Source organism: Taudactylus pleione, unplaced genomic scaffold (genome assembly GCF_031769625.1).
Source record: "Taudactylus pleione unplaced genomic scaffold, aTauple2 ptg000053l, whole genome shotgun sequence".
Classification (NCBI taxonomy): Eukaryota; Metazoa; Chordata; class Amphibia; order Anura; family Myobatrachidae; genus Taudactylus; species Taudactylus pleione.
In genome coordinates this window covers 39526169-39546339 of record NW_028284455.1, presented here as the reverse complement: position 1 = coordinate 39546339, position 20171 = coordinate 39526169, and the positions used below count along the sequence as shown (strand labels likewise).

The 20171-nt window shown below is 42.4% G+C and overlaps 1 protein-coding gene across 2 annotated transcripts in view; it reads left to right on the top strand.

Annotated features, from left to right (window-relative positions):
- The window catches only part of BFSP2 (beaded filament structural protein 2), an 82346-nt gene extending 67506 nt beyond the window's left edge, over positions 1-14840 (top strand). The window contains exons 5-7 of one of the 2 annotated variants that reach the window (XM_088463815.1): positions 2894-3022; positions 7203-7423; positions 14564-14840. In XM_088463815.1, coding sequence (XP_088319941.1) covers positions 2894-3022; positions 7203-7423; positions 14564-14567 — 354 coding nt within the window. In that variant the 3' untranslated portion in view covers positions 14568-14840. Of the gene's footprint in view, positions 1-2893; positions 3023-7202; positions 7428-14563 lie in introns of those variants that run through there. The other variant, XM_088463823.1, reaches the window with a different exon arrangement.
- The last annotated feature ends 5331 nt before the right edge of the window (positions 14841-20171 follow it).

Genomic DNA, 20171 nt, shown 5'->3' with positions numbered 1-20171 from the left:
ACATCGTGGGACAAAAGATGAGTATTGGTTCATTTTTTCCAGGTACAACCATTGGATACTTTACGTTGAGAAGGGGACATGAAGATATGGGAGCAGGTAAGTATGTGTGTGTATGTATGTAAGTAATCTTTATTTTCACGGTGTGTGTTGTGATTTTTTACACATTTCTTTACAGGTGAACTACAGGTACCAGTGGCCCCTTAATGCCCAGCATGCTGGTACTTGTGGTTCTCCAAGTACCAGCATGCGGGGGAAGCTTGCTGGGACCTGCAGTTCTACTGTAAAGACAATCTTGTTGATTACATTTTTAACACTACACCTACACTATCAACCCGCCAACCACCGCCCAGGGCATAGGCAAACGAAAGGGGGGGTTTCCGTCTGCCTGGAAACCCCCCTCCCAAGCCCACACCATGACCACAATTGAAATAGTAATGTAATAGAATTTTACTAGTGCTGCATGTTCTTCACAGTATCACAAATTAAATAATTAGCACCACCTGTGGATCTTTTAACTTGTATCAGTCAGTAATAAATAACCTGTGCACCAACTAGGAGATCTGGAAAACATTCACAGTTAGGGATATGCTGCTATAGAGCCCAATTTGTACATATATGTCCAGGGCAGTGCTAGGTTATTCTGCTGCTCCCCCAGACTCCCGGACTTGCTCTAATACTCTGGAATGGTGCCCACATCTAAAATAAATACATTCAGCTCAGGCAGGATGGCCCTACTGTCGCATATAATGGCTTCTGTGATTGATGGTCCTCTATATGCTGGAAGTATGACACACAATATACTTTGTATGATGCATATTAAAGCTGGTTAAGTGATAATTATACCCTCTTCATGGACTGGCCACACTGAAGCATTTGGAAACCCCCCTCTAGAAATCCTGCGTTTGCCACTGCAGGGGTGGTGGGGATAGGCCCGGGCTATCAGCCTAGGCCAGGGGTGCCCTGGAGAGGGGGTCCCCTTTATTGGAGGGGTCCCCTATTCCCCAGGGATCCCTGGCCTGGGCTGACTAGCGGTCAGGGCTGATGCTGTGGCTGGGGGGCCCGGTGAAAGGGCACCCCTAGCTGTGGCATCAGCCTCCCACTAGAAGGAATCCAGTGCTGGTTTTAATTTTAGGGGTACCCCTACGCCAAATTTTTTACCCCTAAAATTAAAACCAGGACTGGCCCTGCAGCCTGGTGCTGGTACCTAATTTATGGGGGAACCCTACTCGTTTTGTTCCCTGTAATTTTAGGTACCAGGACAGGCTGGCAAGTCTGGGGCTGGTTAAGGTTTAGGGGGGGACCCTATGTCATTTTATTTTTAAACTTATTTAACTCATTTTTTGCAGGTATTAAAACACACAAGCAGCTTACACATATTTCATTGATATGTGCAGACTGCTTGCTCGTGTGAGTTTTGCAGAGAGAAAACACTGCAATCTCCAGTAAGTAATCTCATCTAAACTCTCCTTAAACTCTCCTTAAATTCTCATCTAAACTCTCCTTAAACTCACCTTAAATTCTCATCTAAACTCTCCTTAAACTCACTATAAACTCACCTCTAAACTAGCAATTTGCAAGAAAAAAAACTCACTTTGCTTCAGCATCGAAAAACTCACTTTAAGCTAAAATCATTTCTTAGTAAATTTACCCCTACAGTATATCTGTCCCTTAGTGTAAATAACTGAAGCTTAACTGTATTTGAGATCCAAATTCACCTGTCTACCTTAATGTATTAGGCAGGAGTGCTGAGAGGAGGTAGGCCAGGCTGGCGAGGAGGCAGAGCCACATCCCCAATAAGACATGACCGAGACCTCTTCGGTGGGCAGCACACCATGTATATAGGGCTCCCAAAAGCTTGGTCATGCCCCCATTGTGAATTTTCTACCTATAGCCTTATATTTTTGGGCATGAACACCAAATGTGCAGCAGGTGCCCCATTGCCCGTAATATCGCCAACACAAATCCAAGGAAGTAGGAAAAATAGAATGGATACTGTACATGCCGGGAACCATGTACCAGCGGTAAAAAAATCTTAAACGTATTTTTCTTAATATGACCTGAGATTGAACATCTAGTTAATGCCCAGCGAATGGCTACTCATTCCTCAGAATCCTGAACCTCCCCAATTTCCCTTTCCCATGTCAGTTTGTGGGTTTATATGAGGGGATGATGATAAGACAACAATATTTTATGTTACGTAGAAATTAGACCTTTTGAATCATGTTTATGTCTGCTTATTGATTCTAACAGGGTGCTCTGTGAGGAGAGACTAGGGCCCTGAAGGGTGGTATAGGAGTGGCAGAGATGTAGGTATTGAAAGAAAACATTATGGGGGAGGGAAAATTGAGCACAAAAAGAAGCAAAATCTGGGAATGTATGCAATGGAGCAATGTCTATAGGGAAAAGGACATTATGTTTAGTCCAGTCATAGAGAACCTTAGGATCTAAATCTGGTGGAAAAGTGGGGTGTCTTCCACAGGAACTAAAACAGGGTGCGATAAGCGTAGGTCAAACCTGCAGGTACAATAATCTCAAAAGGACAATGAAAATTAAACTGTAGGGAGTTGCTAAATACTAGATATTCAATGGGGCAGTGAAGACCGCAATATGCTATATGCGGACTAAACTTGAAGGACATCTGCTAGCTATATGTGTTTTATGTATATATTGAAATCTACACTTACCTGCCGTAATACGACCAGTGGACTTGATCATTCTGTAGTTGTATTAAATTTTATGTACTCTTACTAAACACATTTTAGCTTTATAAAGGCAGTTTAAAAATTAGGGACAACATCAAGAACAGAAATTTAAAGGGACAGACTTCCAATGCATGTGTCTGGAGACAACTACTGTATGATAGTGGTCTATCACCTTGTTTTCTCACTAACAGCAATCAGTAGCTCTGCCAGCATTACAGAGACAGGAGGAAGAAGTTGTTGAGAGTCTGAGAGAAGAATTCCATGATACAGCATGCAAAATCCAGAGCCTGCAGGCCGAGACTGAGTCCCTGAGGACACTGGTAGGTCTACTGTCACCTTTGAAATTCTTAGGATAAAATTACCATTGCAAGTGTATATGCATACTATTGCACCGTTTAGTCACTATACTCAGCTGTGTGCTATTTCAACATCCTAGATACACAATAGCTACATGGATCACGGGTAGGCTGAAGCATACCTCCCCATTTGCCTGATTTTGGCTGGGCAATCTCAATTCTCCGGCCACAAAATGGAGTGAGTTTTGTTGCAAAGTGGGGTTTTCTAAATGGATTGGGATGAGTTTGGGTGGATTGGGTACAGATGGGAAAATCAGGGGCATGGTCTATTTTGACTCCATTTGGTATGTGTAAATTTTGGGGAGCATGTAAATGAATGTATTTAAAAAGACAAACTCAAAAACAACACAAACGTTTCTTGATCAATTGAGCAATCAAGAAAAGTTAAATATATAGTATTGACAACTTAGCATCTGGGGCAATCTAGCTCCTCCTCAGAATCCCAGTGGAGGCTCTATGCAGCCATTTTTCCCAGAGGCTCTGTGTGTCGCCTCGCAGTCCTGGCCAAAACAGGCACTATGTGAAGCTGTGAAGTGTGAGGCAAGAGAAAGAACCAATCAGAAACCACTATCACAGACATAGCAACTTTTGAGTGGTCCTCCATTCACCCTTCGGCAGCCATTTTAAAGTCGTGAAGGTACATGTACATCACTTTAGATGGTAATGCAGCTTTAGCATTTTCTAAACACAAACCGGTATTATCTCATGGGAACCTAGCATTATTAAACATATTTTAGCAACATTGCAGCATTATATAATACTTGAGCATTATTACATAAAGGTATGCATACTTTCTCTCTTTTCCATCTTATCCTGCAAATCAATGTTTCCAATGTGCTTTACACACAGGCACATTCATTCCTACAGTAAATAGGCACATGATGTGAAAGAAAAGCATTTCTGCTACTGTTCCACAGTTTTGTAGTTTCACAACTGACCTTTTGGGACATAGAAACAAAATGATTTGCATTATTAAGCTGCATATGGGCTGACTAACTCTGAACAGTTCTAACTAAACCAATAACAATAAGGCATTCCATTTCTTACCCCCCTACAATAAAGGCACAACACATGATTGGCAGTTGAAGGTCATTCATTTATTAATGACAACATAAAGAATGTAGAAAGCATTGCTAATCATCAGCACAGGGGGAAACAGAATACAGTAAAGGAACATTTATCTGCCCCCAGGATTGCAAGGACAAACACCGGGCTAGATAGAAACACTACACAAGGACACATTCCAGGCCCGTCTCAAGAGCAGGACCACTCGCCTTGCTTCAAGGGTGATTGTTTCACACAATCTTACAATTGTAGAGGCGAAGGTGTAATGACCTAGGGATCATAGTAACAATGGTATTTTAAATGTTGTCAGTCTATTTACTGATATATTTTGTGTATACAATTGCTATGTCCAATTCTTAAGTCAGTTTTTAGTCTAATAACTTATCTTTAACTCTAAATACAGTATATCCGTTTCTTCTAAATCTAGCATAACACTTTCATCCACTTGCCTTTTTAATTACGAGACTGCCACTGAAAACCAATGCTTTCCTGCAAAGCAGTAACAATATAACAGCAAACAACAAAACCAAACAGCAAAACATGGACACAACATGCAGCCGCTAACAAGGGAAATCTGGGAGAAAGAGGAAGTTCCCTCCCCTAAACTGACTATATGGGGTAAATTTACTAAAGTGAGAGTTTTTAGAAGTGAGTTTTAGAAGTGATGTTGCCCATAGCAACCAATCAGATTCTACTTAACATTTAACTAGCACCTTCTAGAAGATAATAGCTATAATCTGAAATGTTGCTATGGGCAACATCTCTACTAAAACTCACTACTCTCACTTTAGTAAATTTACCCCTATGTATCCTTAAAATCCCTCTTCATAGACTGCTACACAAACACTAACTGTCAATCAATGTGATGCCCTAAACTTACCCCTTAATATACAACAGTATCTTTTCTCTCAAGCCCATGTGTTTATGTCCTTGAACTTAATTTAAAACTATCAATCACCTTAAGATCAAAGACAAATAAGTTCAGTTAAGGTTAATGTAAGGCTTGTAGTTTGAGTCAAAATATACTTACATAATGACAAAAGATTTTCCAATCCCCTCATAAGATGGGTACACACTAGACAATATGTTGTCTGATCCCGCGGATCAGAGCGATATATCGAGTACATCGTCTAGTGTGTACCCATGATATGTGCATTTCTGCGAGTAGTTAGCGACATCACCCATCGACCCTACTGCATGGCCGATGGGGGATATCGCTAACAATGTCATGCTGCAGAATGCAGCTTGACACGTCCCTCTCCCCCATCGGGCCTGCTATCGGCAAGTGTGTATACAGTTGCCGAGTGCCTGATCCCGTCGCCCGCTATATCGCGCTGGGTACACATCGGCTCATGTGTACCCAGTTTTAGGCTACTTATTGGTTGATCCTTCTCGACACCAATAAAGTTCAACCTAAGAGTTCCCACGCAAAAAATTATAATTTACTATTTTTACAATTGGATCCAACTGTAAAGAGCAATCTGATTGTGACTCCTGGGCTCCAAAATGTCTCTCTATCTTTGAATGTGAGCATGTAAGCCAGAGGTTCCAAACTCCGCCATTACACTCTTACCGTATGTGTAAGTGGATTTAAACCTGAAGCAATACAAATGTAATAAAAACATAAAATTGTACAAGTGTGGCACATAAAATAAAGACACACATAACTAAGGTTCCATAGGGGCAGTAGTTTGGGAAAAATAAGAAAAATTTGTAATTCGGTAATACCGTGGTCTAAGAGTGATAATAGGGAGGATGTTGAGAAGGTGTAATTTGTGTGCTGACATAATGTCCAGGGCCGTAATCTTGCAAATGATCACTGAAAACATCTGTATGGTATCATGAAACTCATTCAGAGTCAGCCGCGAGCACCGATGCACTCGTAACCGACTCGATGGTTTGGCCTGTGCACGCGCTTTGGTAGGCGGGCCGGGGGGGTGGTTTCCAAAACGTTTTGTGGGTGGCCGCACTGACATCATCAGTGATGTCAGTGGGGAGCTTCCTGCTCCATCAGAGCAGAAAGCTGCCTGGGGCTTACGAGTGCCCAGACCCTACCCTAGGTCGTAAGCCCCGATGGTCGCGATGGTGATCACCATCGCGACCATCAACCTGGTCGGTCGTTAAGCTGTGGGTGGTAACCCACAGCTTAACGATCGTCAAGAAGGCGGCCATTCAGGATGCAAGTGGCCGCCCTGATTCTGTGCGACCGCTTGCATCTAACGACCGCCTCTGAATGAGGTCCCATGTACCTAAGTATCTGTATGGCAGCCACATAGGGATATTTGTTCAAAACAAAATTATGCACTGCTCATGATTCATTTCTTAAATTATTTCAACCTGTTAGATATGACCCAGGTAATATTTAACTACATTATCAGGACTTTAAGCAGCAATTTCACATAATTTTGCTGTTTCTTTAAATAGCAAGTCAAACATACAGATCTCAGAGGTGTGCCAAAACATCTCCGCTCAGTAAATCATGTACCATGTGACGTGGTTGCGATGATAGTCAAATAACACTGTGGAAACACTGGAGAGTTAAAAACATTAACACCAACCTGAATCTATAAAAAAACAAAAAACAATATTATAATGACGGTTTATTCTTATAGCTTACCATAGTCATTTATATTAAAAACAATCTCATTTTCTCATGGGATTGCTACTTTAATATTGTACATAGCAATCATACATCTGCAAACTAAACTAGGAGTCAGTGAAATTGGTCATTCCACCAATTTGCTCTTGAGCTGTGAGTTGACTCCAACTGGTAGCTTGGAAAACAAGAGTATTAGATAAATGTGCAACAAGGGTATCGTCAGAAGGTAAAGTGTGAAAAAAGTGATATTTGACCAAAGTGAAAGTTGACATTGGACTTGAATATTTTTTAATTTTATTTTTTAATAGTCTTAGCACCTTTATGTACATCAGAAATGTAATGTAATAGTCTTAGCACCTTTAAGTACATCAGAAATGTAATGTAATAGTCTTAGCACCATTATGTACATCAGAAATGTAATGTAATAGTCTTAGCAATTTTAAGTACATCAGAAATGTAATGCCTTTTATGTGTTTGCAGAAAAGAGGTTTGGAGAATTCATTATATGACGCTAAACATTGGCATGACATTGAGCTCCAGAACTTGGGCTCTGTGATCACTAAATTGGAAGCAGAACTAGAGGAAATTAAAAGTGAAACTGAGCAGCATCAAAAGGATAGGGAGCATTTGCTGTCCCACAAGATGCAACTTGAGAAGGAAATAGCAGCATACCACTCCATCCTGGATGGAGAGGAAAACAGGTAGGTGCACAAAATATCAAGGCTATACTACTGAGTGCTTTCTAGTAAGTGTGCTGGTGGCAGTACCTTATCAAATCTCAACACTGGAGTTAAAGATTACATTGTCAGTTTAGATTTGCATGCATTTTACTCCCAGAACATATGTGAAAAACTATGTAGAAAAAAACATACTAATGTGTTTATGTTGAACTAGCTGATGTACCTGGGTAGACCTTAGATATTTTAATTTCCTTTATACCATCTTAAATTAACTTATATGTAGGGAGGTCTATCCCGGGATTGGCGGGATCCCGGGATTTTGTCCTAAAAATGGCCAGGATTGAATCCCGGGATTGGAAGCTTCAAATCCCGGGATTCGGGATTGGCTTCCCTAGCCACCAATGATTAGGGAGGGAGCCCAGTTCCCTCTCTAGTCACTGCCATCCAGCTCCCAGTTCCCGTCTCACCTGGCTGTGCACTGGAAGGGTGGGCGGGCGGACGCAACGCTCAGGCTGCGCAGCGTGACCTCTGTCCTCATGTCACACTGCGCAGCTCTGTGCCGGCTGCAGCGCCTACCCTCCCATCCACCCACCCTCTACATGGCACCATACACGCCGCAAGCCTCCCAGTAAGTCACTGTGGGGACTGGGCGGTGGCCTTTTTTTTTTCATGAAGCCAATCCCGGGAAACCTGGGATTGAAAATATGGCCCGGGATTGGCTTCCCTATTTATATGCTTAGTTTATTTTATGCCTCAGGTGTAAAGGAGCATGGCGACTCCAGAGCAGGGACGTGCAGTCAGGTTAGGCAAGGGAGACAGAGACTCCCCGATCATACTCCATCCCCTATCATACTCCCTGTCATGCTCCAGTGTTTTATATATAAAAATGATTAGAATACAAAGAAGAAATTTATAACATAAACATCTTCTTTGTTTATTGTAATCATTTTTTTAGTTAAAACTGGCCAAATCTGCGGAGCTACATAGAATTGCAAGACGAGAGGTAAAGCAGCAAAAGCTCAGCCTCACCTCTCAGACACTGCTTGCAGAGCTGTGGGTGGGGCCACACCACAGCCAGTAATACTGCACAGAAAAAGAGCTAAAAGAGATATGCCTAACTGTGTTTATGGGTGTGGGGGGGGAAGGGGGTGCCTTGAGCACTGATGGGGACTTTGGATGTGTCATGTGACCAGGAATTGCACTGCTCAGGGAGCCACCGGAGCTCAGTCAGCAGCAACAGCAGGGGGAGGATGAGAAGAGACACAGTTTGATGCTTGTAGGAGAATTAATAGACACTGAAGCTCAGTGTAGTGAGGGGAGAGTTACAGTGAGTAGGGGGTGAGACAGGCTGCAAGCACTCAGACCCACCCCCATGTGTGGCTGACCAGGGAGGTGCTACCTGATGAGACTTATTGCAGGCACAAAAACAGACAAATCTCAGGTGCACAACTCCAAATTATTAATAATATATAAATGCAATAACATTTTGCAATCAATAGAGGTTTTTAGCATAATCTTGGCCAAGGTTATGGGCCTTCCCACCATATCCAGGTAACCTCTGTAGGGTAGGTCCCTAACATACTACGATTCAAATCCAGAGCATAGGACACCCCCAAACTAGCCCAGCTAAGCTGTCCCAGGGCACCGCCATAGTAAGAAAAGTGCAGTGTGAAAGAGATAGTTAGGAGCAGCTACTGCTGCATATAAAGAATGAAAATAAAAAGTGAGGTACATATATAATAAACAAACAGTGAAGGGTTAAAATGTGTTATAAAAGAAAAATATGTTATAATGCGGTGCCCTGAAACAGATCAACAAAGGCAATCCAGGGGGACCCAAGCCCCAAAAATGAACCAAAGTTGCACTACAGTATATAAAACTTGTAGGACTTACCTAGAATTGTGCCTAATACCAGTGTGCATATTCATTACAAGACTCCATGCTTTTAAACCAATAAGGTAGTGGTGCTAATCTAGACTGAGGGCATCTCCTTTCCCTCAGGTGTGCAATAAAGCACATTAAATGGAGTACATGGAAAGATTTCTGGACTGCACACCCTGAATATATATATATAATATATATATATATATATATATATATATATATAATGTGAGGTGCTACCTGATGAGACTAATTGCAGGCAAAAAACAGACAAATCTCAGGTGTCCAACTCCAAATTATTAATAATATATAAATGCAATAACATTTTGCAATCAATAGAGGTTTTTAGCATAATCTTGGCCAAGGTTATGGGCCTACCCACCATATCCAGGTAGCCTCTATAGGGTAGGTCCCTAACATACTACGATTCAAATCCAGAGCGTAGGACACCCCCAAACTAGCCCAGCTAAGCCGCCCCAGGGTACCGCCATAGTAAGAAAAGTGCAGTGTGAAAGAGATAGTTAGGAGCAGCTACTGCTGCATATAAAGAATGAAAATAAAAAGTGAGGTACATATATAATAAACAAACAGTGAAGGGTTAAAATGTGTTATAAAAGAAAATGTGTTATAATGCGGTGCCCTGAAACAGATCAACAAAGGCAATCCAGGGGGACCCACGCCCCAAAAATGAACCAAAGTTGCACTACAGTATATAAAACTTGTAGGACTTACCTAGAATTGTGCCTAATACCAGTGTGCATATTCATTACAAGACTCCATGCTTTTAAACCAATAAGGTAGGGGTGCTAATCCAGACTGAGGGCGTCTCCTTTCCCTCAGGTGTGCAATAAAGCACATTAAATGGAGTCAGGTGCATAAATATTGGGACATTGACAGAATTTTCATATTTTGGCCTCTATTCACCACCACAATGGCTTTGAAATGAAGCAAACAAGATGTGCTTTAACTGCAGACTTTCAAATTTAATTTGAGGGTAATTACATCCAAATCAGGTGAACGGTGTAGGAATTACAACGGTTTCTATATGTGCCTCCCACTTTTTAAGGGGCCAAAAGTAATGGGACTATCAACTCAAAAGCTATTTCATGGACAGGTGTGGGCTATTCCCTCGTTATTTCATTATCAATTAAGCAGGTAAAATGTTTGGAGTTGATTCTAGGTGTGACATTTACATTTGGCATCAGTTGCTGTCGACTCTCAATATGAGATCCAAAGAGCTGTCACTATCAGTGAAGCAAGCCATCATTAGGCTGAAAAATCAAAACAAACCCATCAGAGAGATAGCAAAAACATTAGGTGTGGCCAAATCAACTGTTTGGAACATTCTTAAAAAGAAAGAACGCACCGGAGAGCTCATCAACACCAAAAGACCGTGAAGACCACGGAAAACAACTGTGGTGGATGACAGAAGAATTATTTCCCTGGTGAAGAAAAACCCCATCACAACAGTTGGCCAAATCAAGAACACTCTCCAGGAGGTAGGTGTATATGTGTCAAAGTCAACAATCAAGAGAAGACTTCACAAGAGTGAATATAGAGGGTTCACCACAAGATGTAAACCATTGGTGAGCCACAAAAATAGGAAGACCAGATTAGAGTTTACCAAACAACATCTAAAAAAGTCATTACAGTTCTGGAACAACATCCTATGGACAGATGAGACAAAGATCAACTTGTACCAGAATTATGGGAAGAGTAGAGTATGGAGAAGGAAAGGAACTGCTCATAATCCAAAACATACCACCTCATCAGTGAAGCATGGTGGTGGTAGTGTCATGGCTTGGGTATGTATGGCTGCCAATGAAACTGGTTCCCTTGTATTTATTGATGATGTGACTGCTGACAAAAGCAGCAGAATGAATTCTGAAGTGTTTCGGGCAATATTATATGCTCATACTCAGTCAAAAGCTTCAGAACTCATTGGACGGCACTTCACAGTGCAGATGGACAATGACCCAAAGCATACTGTAAAAGCAACCAAAGAGTTTTTTAAGGCTAAAAAGTGGAATGTTATGCAATGGCCAAGTCAATCCCCTGACCTGAATCTGATTGAGCATGCATTCACTTGATGAAGACAAAACTGAAGGGAAAATGCCCCAAGAACAAGCAGGAACTGAAGACATTTGCAGTAGAGGCCTGGCAGAGCATCACCAGGGATGAAACCCAGCGTCTGGTGATGTCTATGCGTTCCAGACTTCAGGCTGTAATTGCCTGCAAAGGATTTGCATCAAAGTATTAAAAAGTGAAAATTAGATTTAGGATTGTTTAGTTTGTCCCATTACTTTTGGCCCCTTTAAAAGTGGGAGGCACATATAGAAACCGTTGTAATTCCTACACCGTTCACCTGATTTGGATGTAATTACCCTCAAATTAAATCTGAAAGTCTGCAGTTAAAGCACATCTTGTTTGTTTCATTTCAAAGCCATTGTGGTGGTGAATAGAGGCCAAAATATGAAAATTCTGTCAATGTCCCAATATTTATGCACCTGACTGTATATATATATATATATATATATATATATATATATATGTATATATAATGGGAGGTGCTACCTGATGAGACTAATTGCAGGCACAAAAACAGACAAATCTCAGGTGCACAACAGTGAAGGGTTAAAATGTGTTATATGTTTTTGTGCCTGCAATTAGTCTCATCAGGTAGCACCTCCCATTATATATATATATATATATATATATATATATTCAGGGTGTGCAGTCCAGAAATCTTTCCCATATACAATATTCAAATAAGGCAGATACACCAACTGTCAGCCCAACTGCTGCCAAACATCACTGGCAGTTGTTGTGGATCTTCTATTTGAATTTTAGACTGTGCTGCAGCCCCACCTCTGAAGCCACCACTCGACCCAGATGATGAATGTACAGTCCCGCAGCATTTAGGACATGTTGCTTTGTAACCCAATCACCTCAGTCGAGAGGAAAAATATTACCACTTTCACCCCCTTAAGGGGTCGAAAAAACCTGCTTAGTGGGTGCTTACATCAAGGAAGGAATGTACTCCCCAAATTTCATGTTTCTAGGTCATGGTGTTCGGGCAGGGCATTGATGAGTCAGTGATTCAAGACATTGCACAGGAGAAAGAAACATTTTAACTCTTTTAACCCCCTTAGGAATAGAATTTCAAAAAATCCCTGCTTAGTGGGTTCCTACATCATGGAACGATTATACTCTCTGAATTACATGTTCTAGGTCAAGGGTTTTGGGCTTGGCATAGATGAGTCAGTCGGTCAAGACATTTGATTTTATATATATAGATTGCACATATCTCGCAATACATCCAACTTAAAAACAGTAGTATTTCTGATCAGGCTTAGATTGGGCATACAAATTTGTATGCTTTCCCTACAATAATGTAGAGATGCAGCTTCACATTAGTGACAGATTTGTACTTGGTATATGATAATGAGGTGTCATAAACACAAGAGGGAATAGTGACAGTGACACTTTTATTAACAAATAAAAAACACATTTTCCATATAAAATTTAATTAAATACAAACATAAAAAAAGTATTTTATGACGTTAAAAATCCAGGGGGAATCTTCTTGCCTGCAGTTGTCCAAATGGATATGATAAGTAATCCAAATAGACAGTTATAACTTTCTATAATATTGGCACAATGCTAATAAATTGGCTTCATTGGTCAATGTGAAAGCATTCAACCAGAAGTGGCTGGATAGTGCCGGTGGTGTCATCATTATCAGTGTCTCTGCACCAAGCTCCTATTGGCTCCCAAGAAGCATATCTAGGGATGCAGCCAAGTCTTATTAGGTCTCCAGGGCGTGTGTTATAGTAATGTGAACGTTCCCTTAATGTACTCAATGTACTCTGCCTGTCTATGCTTGCTCCCATTTCACCTCTCAAGGTGTAAAAAACTGTGATGATCAAATCCTTATACAGCTGCACTTTGGTATGAATTGCATCTATTTACGTCAATGATATGCCCCCAACTATTAAATGATAAACTGATTATTATGGAAAAAAAAACTCTTTCCTTTAAAGGGTTTTCTATACCTTCTGTTATTAGCTATCTAATATGAATGCAAAATAACTGGAAGTTTGAGGTCATTACGAACTCTGTGGATTTTCTTTCATGTGAATTACCGATTTTACTCACCTATCTGTAGTTCCCATCTGCCGGGACCATTATCAGCACTTTTTCAAGCACCTTGACAAGTGGAAGATGACACTTTGATTTAGCACAGGGGTATAACTAGCCATTTGTGAGACCCATAGCATCCAGGGGCAAACGCAGGATTTCTAGAGGGGGGTTTCCAAATTCTTGATTTTAAAGCAAGTGTGGCGAGTCCATTAAAAGAGCATAATAAGCACTTAACCAGCTATAATATATGTCATACGAAGTATAGTGTATGTAATAATTCTGACATATATAGGACCAGCGATCACAGTAAGCCATAATATGTGGAAGTAAGGCTATCCATTCCAGAGCATGGGAGCAAGTTTGGGAGTGAGAGGGAGCAGATGTACAGATTGGTCTCCTTATATACTGGATAGTGTATTATTATACAGTATTAATAATTGACCATTTAGATGGTCTATATCAGTGCACCCCTAACAGTGCATGTTTTCCAGATCTCCTAGTTGGTGCACAAGTGTATTCATGGCTGACACATTTTAAAAGATCATCAAGTAGTGCTAATTATTTAATTTGTGACACTGATGGGATCTTAAAAACATGCAACTTTAGTATTATATGCTCTTTCTATTGTGGTCATCATGGTGTGGGCTGGGGGGAGGGGTGTTTCCAGGCAACCTGAAACCCCCCCTGCGTTTGCCTATGGCATCATATGTAAGGGCCCATGTATCACTGGTAAAAAAAAACTCACATAGAGACATGGGACAGACAAGGAAGTCAGCCCTCCCCCTCCCCCAGCGGTGGGTCCTATAGCAGCTGCACCCACTGCACCTATTGTAGTTATGTCCTTGCTAAGGCAAGAGTTTCAAACAATTAGGAGGCAGTACAACAGAACTTGTCTGGGATACTGGGGACAATACAATTTTGGATTTAATGCAGAATTGTATTTTCAAAGGCTAAACACTACATTTTTAATTTCACAAAATGGCAGCTTTAAATTCTACAGTAAAAAATGGTGAAATTACACTTCATTACGTACCCCGCCGTGTGCCCTCAAAACAGAGTAGAACTTTTTCTTGTTTGTTGTACTGTAGCATGATGCAACTTTAGATTTACTCATAATTATTTCTATTTTATTTGTAGATGATGCTTCATACATCATGATGACAGTGCTCACAGTCAAGATAAAGATTAAGTAAATCACATCTAGTACGCCATGGAATGACTTAGTGCTATATTTGGATATAACCACATTGGCCTGGTTTTTAGTTTGTGTGCAATCCAGTTTACATAGCTTGCAGACTGAAAACATGGTTTAAATAATTTATCAAAAGAATTGAATCTGCATAATGCGTTCTAATATTTCCATTCTGTTTAAATGAAATTGAATTCTAATAAAAAAAAATAGACACTCTGAAAATGTTCTAGGTCACTCTTTGTTCTGCTAGTCTCAATAGTAGTTAGAAATGCAAATCAACGTTCATTTAAATGCTATTTGTGTAAATGCAAATCTATAAGAATTAGATCAAACAGATACCTGAGCAAAGACTCTTCAAACAATTTCTAACAATAGTCCAGAATGTTCTGGGACATTTGTGCCTGGATTTCTGGAATGATTGTGTAGCACAGCAGTGAATAATAGCATTTGCAATGAATGGGGTCATCGGTTGGCTGCATGAGATCTAGGGGGATGTAGTTATGATTCCAGAGGTCGGGATACCGGCACTCAGAATACCGGCAATGGAATCCTGACAGCAGTGGGAATCCCAGCACCAGAATCCCGACTGCCAGCATCCCAACGGTAAGTATTAGGGTTAAGGGGAGGGTTAGGTTTAGGGTTAGGCACTTGGGGGAGGGTTAGGGTTAGGCTGTGGGGGGTTAAGGGTTAGGCTGCGGGGAGAAGAGGGTTAGGGTTAGACAGCAAGGGCAAAGGGTTAGGGTTAGGCTGCGTGTGGGAAGGTTAGGGGGAGGGTTGGGGGTTAGGGTACTTACCTAGTTGGGTTGGGATTCTGACTATCTGCTGTCGGTATTGCGACTGCTGGCATCCCGTACCCAAACCAATCTAGGGGTATATTTACTAAAGGTCGATTTTTATCGATTTTGATCAAATTAAAATTGTTGAAAATCAATCAACCTTGATGTTGTGTTTCTGGGGCTAAATCACATATATACTAACACACAATTTTTTATTTGTTTTTCCAAGTATTAGTAAATGTGTGATTTAGCTTCAGAAACACAACATTGATGTTGATTGATTTTCACTAATTTTAAATTGATCAAAATCGACTTTTAATAAATATACCCCCATAGTCATTTGTCCTAACCACGGAGCTATCAGCAGAGATCTGGTCCTTCAATGATGCTGTACAATGAATGGAACTGTCCACTTATAGCCAGCAATAGCATTCTATGGGCCTGATTCAGACCCGGTCGCAAGCGCTGAGCGCTCGCAACCGGGTCGATGGTGGCCCAAAGCGCATGCGCACGATGGAGCCGGCTCCATCGTGCGCATGCACGAGACCCGGATAGCGACGGGCAAACCGTCACTCCAGGTCTCGCACCAAAGGGGGCGTGCTGTTGTTGTTGAGTGACCCCTTTGGTGGGCGGGCCAGGGGGTGGCTGCCCAAATGGAGGCTTTCCCATGTGAACGCCTACCATTTGGGACCTGCCCCACTGACATCACAAGTGATGTCAGTGGAGAGATTCCGGGTCTGTTAGAGCCGAAATCTCTCTGGGGCTTGCAGCAACGAGATGGTATTGACCATCGCGACCATCTTCCTGGCCGCTCGCTATAGCTGTGGGTGGTCACCCACAGCTATGCGAACGGCCAGGAGGCCGTTCTAAAAAAAAAAAGACCAGCCCTGATTCAGAGCGAGCGCTCTGTCAGAGCGACTGGCTCTGAATCAGGGCCTATGCCTCCTACTTTTATATACTGTAACATTATACTACTATGTTGTTGTGGAACCATTAAAAAAATGTATGGGAGGATTTTCACATGCGCCCCTATACATTGGTATTACAAGGCATTATATTCTCAAATGTCTGACATCCTACATAGATAAGATGAGCCCATCACAGTCATCAGGTGTGTCTGTTTTCATCTATTATTAGGTGCGTTTGTTTTCATCACAGGGCCCGATTCCGCAAAGAACGCAGTTGCTAATATGCACGCAATCGTCCATTTGTTGTGTTGTGCACATACGTACTGTATGCATCGCAGTGCGCGAACTAGCCATTGCGATTGGGACTGCGATCGCAGTGATTATGCAGACCCATCGTAGAGTGATTGACAGGAAGTGCCGTTTGTGGGTGGTGAAGAGGGGGTGGTCGGGAAGCACAGGCGCGCCAGTGCGTTTGAACGCCGTTGCATGCATAAATTAGCCATTGCGATACCCTATGCAGCCTGAGGTCTGATAGCGTGTTTGGCAGTTAGCAATTTCTGAGTAAGGTCAGAACTTGTACAAGTGTGCGTTAGGCTGCGATGGTACTCTATTGTACCGATGGTTTTGCAGTCTTGCTAAACATTACATATGTGTGTATGGTAAAGTGGGCGTCCTTATGTAGTGCAGCGGCTGCATTGCGATCGCAATGAATTAGCATACTATCGCAGTTGACCTGTGTGCATAATCGCTATTGCATTTGCTGTTATGTTCCGTATTGAATCAGGCCCACAGTCAGCAGGTGTGCCTGTTTCAGTCTAGGTGATGAAGAGTAGTGCCAAGGTGCCCAGGGCAACACACCAGCTCGCCTGCAGCTTAAAGAGAATGTTTCCAGTTTGGCCAGGTCTGTTGGTTCTGTTCCATCAAACTCTTTCTGCTTTCCACCAAGCGGGGTATTAGATAAACTGAGGGGGGCAGGAAGCAGTGGCTAATGCACACTAAAGCCTCTTCTGATCATCTACAGCATAGCCTCTTCCACACAGGGAGAGTAAAACATTGACAGGGGGAAGGTTTAGGCCAGAGGTTCCCAAACGCGGTCCTCAAGGCTCGCCAACAGTTCAGGTTTTAGAGATATCAATGGTTAAGCACAGGTGGGTAAATTAAATTGATTGAGGTACTAAGTAAGCCATCTGTGCTCAAGCATGGATATCACTAAAACCTGAACTGTTGGGGAGCCTTGAGGACCGCGTTTGGGAACCTCTGGTTTAGGCACTGAACACAAATGCACCATCCCTGCTGTGGATCATCAATATTGATAATAAAGATGATACTGGAGAGGATAAAACATGTGAAAGAATGAATAGTCATGACACAGGGCCCTGCGGGCGGCACCACGGCTTCCCCACGGCTTCCCCACAGCACCTGCATTTGGGGGACAATGATAATCAGCAGGTTACATTGTCTAGTTAGAGGGTGGATGCATTTTTGGATGTAAAAATCTAACATTGCTTTTTGTGATACTCATATGGGGCCTGAGGTAGACTCTGCTGTGTCTGTTCTTGCGTCTGTGGCCGGAGTCGTGGCTGTGATAATATGTAAATGCTAGTATCAGCCTTCTCCTGTGCAGTAGCCTGCGTCTGATTGTGTAAGCACTGAAACACCCACTTTCAGTGTCAGTGTAATACCGCTGGTTATTTACTACACTCCAACATTGGCATCCATCTTGTGCGCTATCCACACTTACACCAACCCTATGGCAGGTGCAGGTTCTCCATCTTACTATGGCCTCTGTGGCTGCAGCTGTGCATCTGACATGCCCATAACACGCCCATGAGACTAACTTTTTTTGTGTTCACTTCAGGCCACCACTAGGAATAGCCATCACTTTGCCTCCCCATTTCCCATTTTCTGCTCTTGATCAGCCCACGTCAGCATGCAGCTCACAGTGGTGTGCCCGATTTTCAATCCCCCAGCATGACCAAGGCAGCAGAGACATTACAATCTAGGGTGAGAACGCAGTGTACAGCTTACTACTCATGGCCGACACATGACCAACTGCTTTCACAGGCTGTTTTGTTGGACCATATAGCATGTGGGTCCGTAATATTGGCACTACAATCAGCATGTCAATTAAGTTGTGTAGTGGCACGCTACTGATGTTACACAGTGCCCTGTGACTGCAGTTTATGAAAAGCCTCCCTGCATACTGTGCTGCATCTCTATAAAGGAAGTTACAGATACAGAAATGGTCACTGATCTATGAGCAGGGCCGGATTGGCCATCCGGCACTTCTGGCAAATGGCAGAAGGACCGATGGCCTCAGGGCCGGCGCGCTCTGCTCAGCCGGGAAGAGACGGGGACATGCTGAGAGGCCAGGCCCCTGTGACTCACGGTACACCCCCTTGAAACTTAACCACGCCCCTTCGTGAGCGCTCGCATCTAAGGTGGGCGGACTGCCAGGGCTGATCTAAAGTCCCAGTACTTCCCTGTCTATGAGGCACATTTACAATCAGAGTGGAAGAGTACCATTGATCCTATCTGTGAAAAAGTGTTTTGTAACTAACTTATGATTTTTTTTTAATACATTTTTTTATTGAAGCATCATATGTTACATACACAAACATTGTAGTGAACAATCATGCAAATGTACAAAGAGAATAAATATTTGCAAATAGTGTAATAATGCATAGGACACATAGGCCCTCATTCAGAGTCGATCGCAAGAAGCGATCGCTCACTCTGAATGAGGGCGGGCACTTCTTGTTTTGAAGTGCTGCCTCCAGGTCGCAAGCTAAGCTGTCATTTACCACCCACAGCTTAGCTTGCGATCAGAGTGATGGTCGCGATGGTCATCACCATCGCAACCATCGGGGCTTACGACCAGACCTTAAGGTTGGGTCTTGGCTCTCATAAGCCCCAGGGAACTTCCTGCTCTGTTTGAGCAGGAAGTTCCCCACTGACATCATCAATGATGTCAGTGGGGCCGCCCCCAAACGGCAAGCGTTCCGACTGGAACGCCTCCGTTTGGCCGGGCACGCCCCCGGCCCACCCAGCAAACGGGGCGAGCTGTCACTCAACATCGACAGCTCGCCCCGTCTGCTACGAGACCCCTAGCGACGGAGCGCCCGTCGCTAGCAGAGTCTCGCGCATGCGCACGATGGAGCCGGCTCCTTCGTGTGCATGCTCTGTGGGGACCATCGACCCGGTTGCGAGTGCATTGGCGCTTGCGACCGGGTCAGAATGAGACCCATAGTGTTATCAAGACAATGAAATAAGAAACCAGTAGGCTCCATAACATAAAAATTCACGACCATAAAAGATAAAATAATACAAAATTGTAAAAACAGTAAATACCCTCAACCCCACCCACGGGCCACAAATAAAATATAAAAAATGGACATATGGTTCACAAAGAACGAGATCCCACGATATAGTAGTATCGGAGGGTCATTAGCTGCAAGTTACCAGGACGAGTTCTGTAGACTATGATGGATTTGGGTCCGCATAGGGGTAGAAAGCGTGGCAATATAACTTTCCCAGATAACTAGAAATAATTTTTCAGTTTTAAGTGCCTTATCTAAGGTCTGACTTATGATTTTATTTACCACCTATCAGCCTACTTACAGATTATGCTTACATAACTAATAAATGACATATTTATTACTAACAAACAGCGGCTTTTAAAGGATGGACTCTTTTTTTTTTCTTCTTTTCTGCAGTACCAACAAATGGTTGAACTCTTTGCTTTTCCTCTATCACTAAAGAGTAACAGCTGATATTGCGACTAATTAACTACGGTAATTGATTCTGCTTTTGGCTGTTTTAGATGGACTCACCACTGATGTTTTTATTTTATGTTATTCTATTTGTTT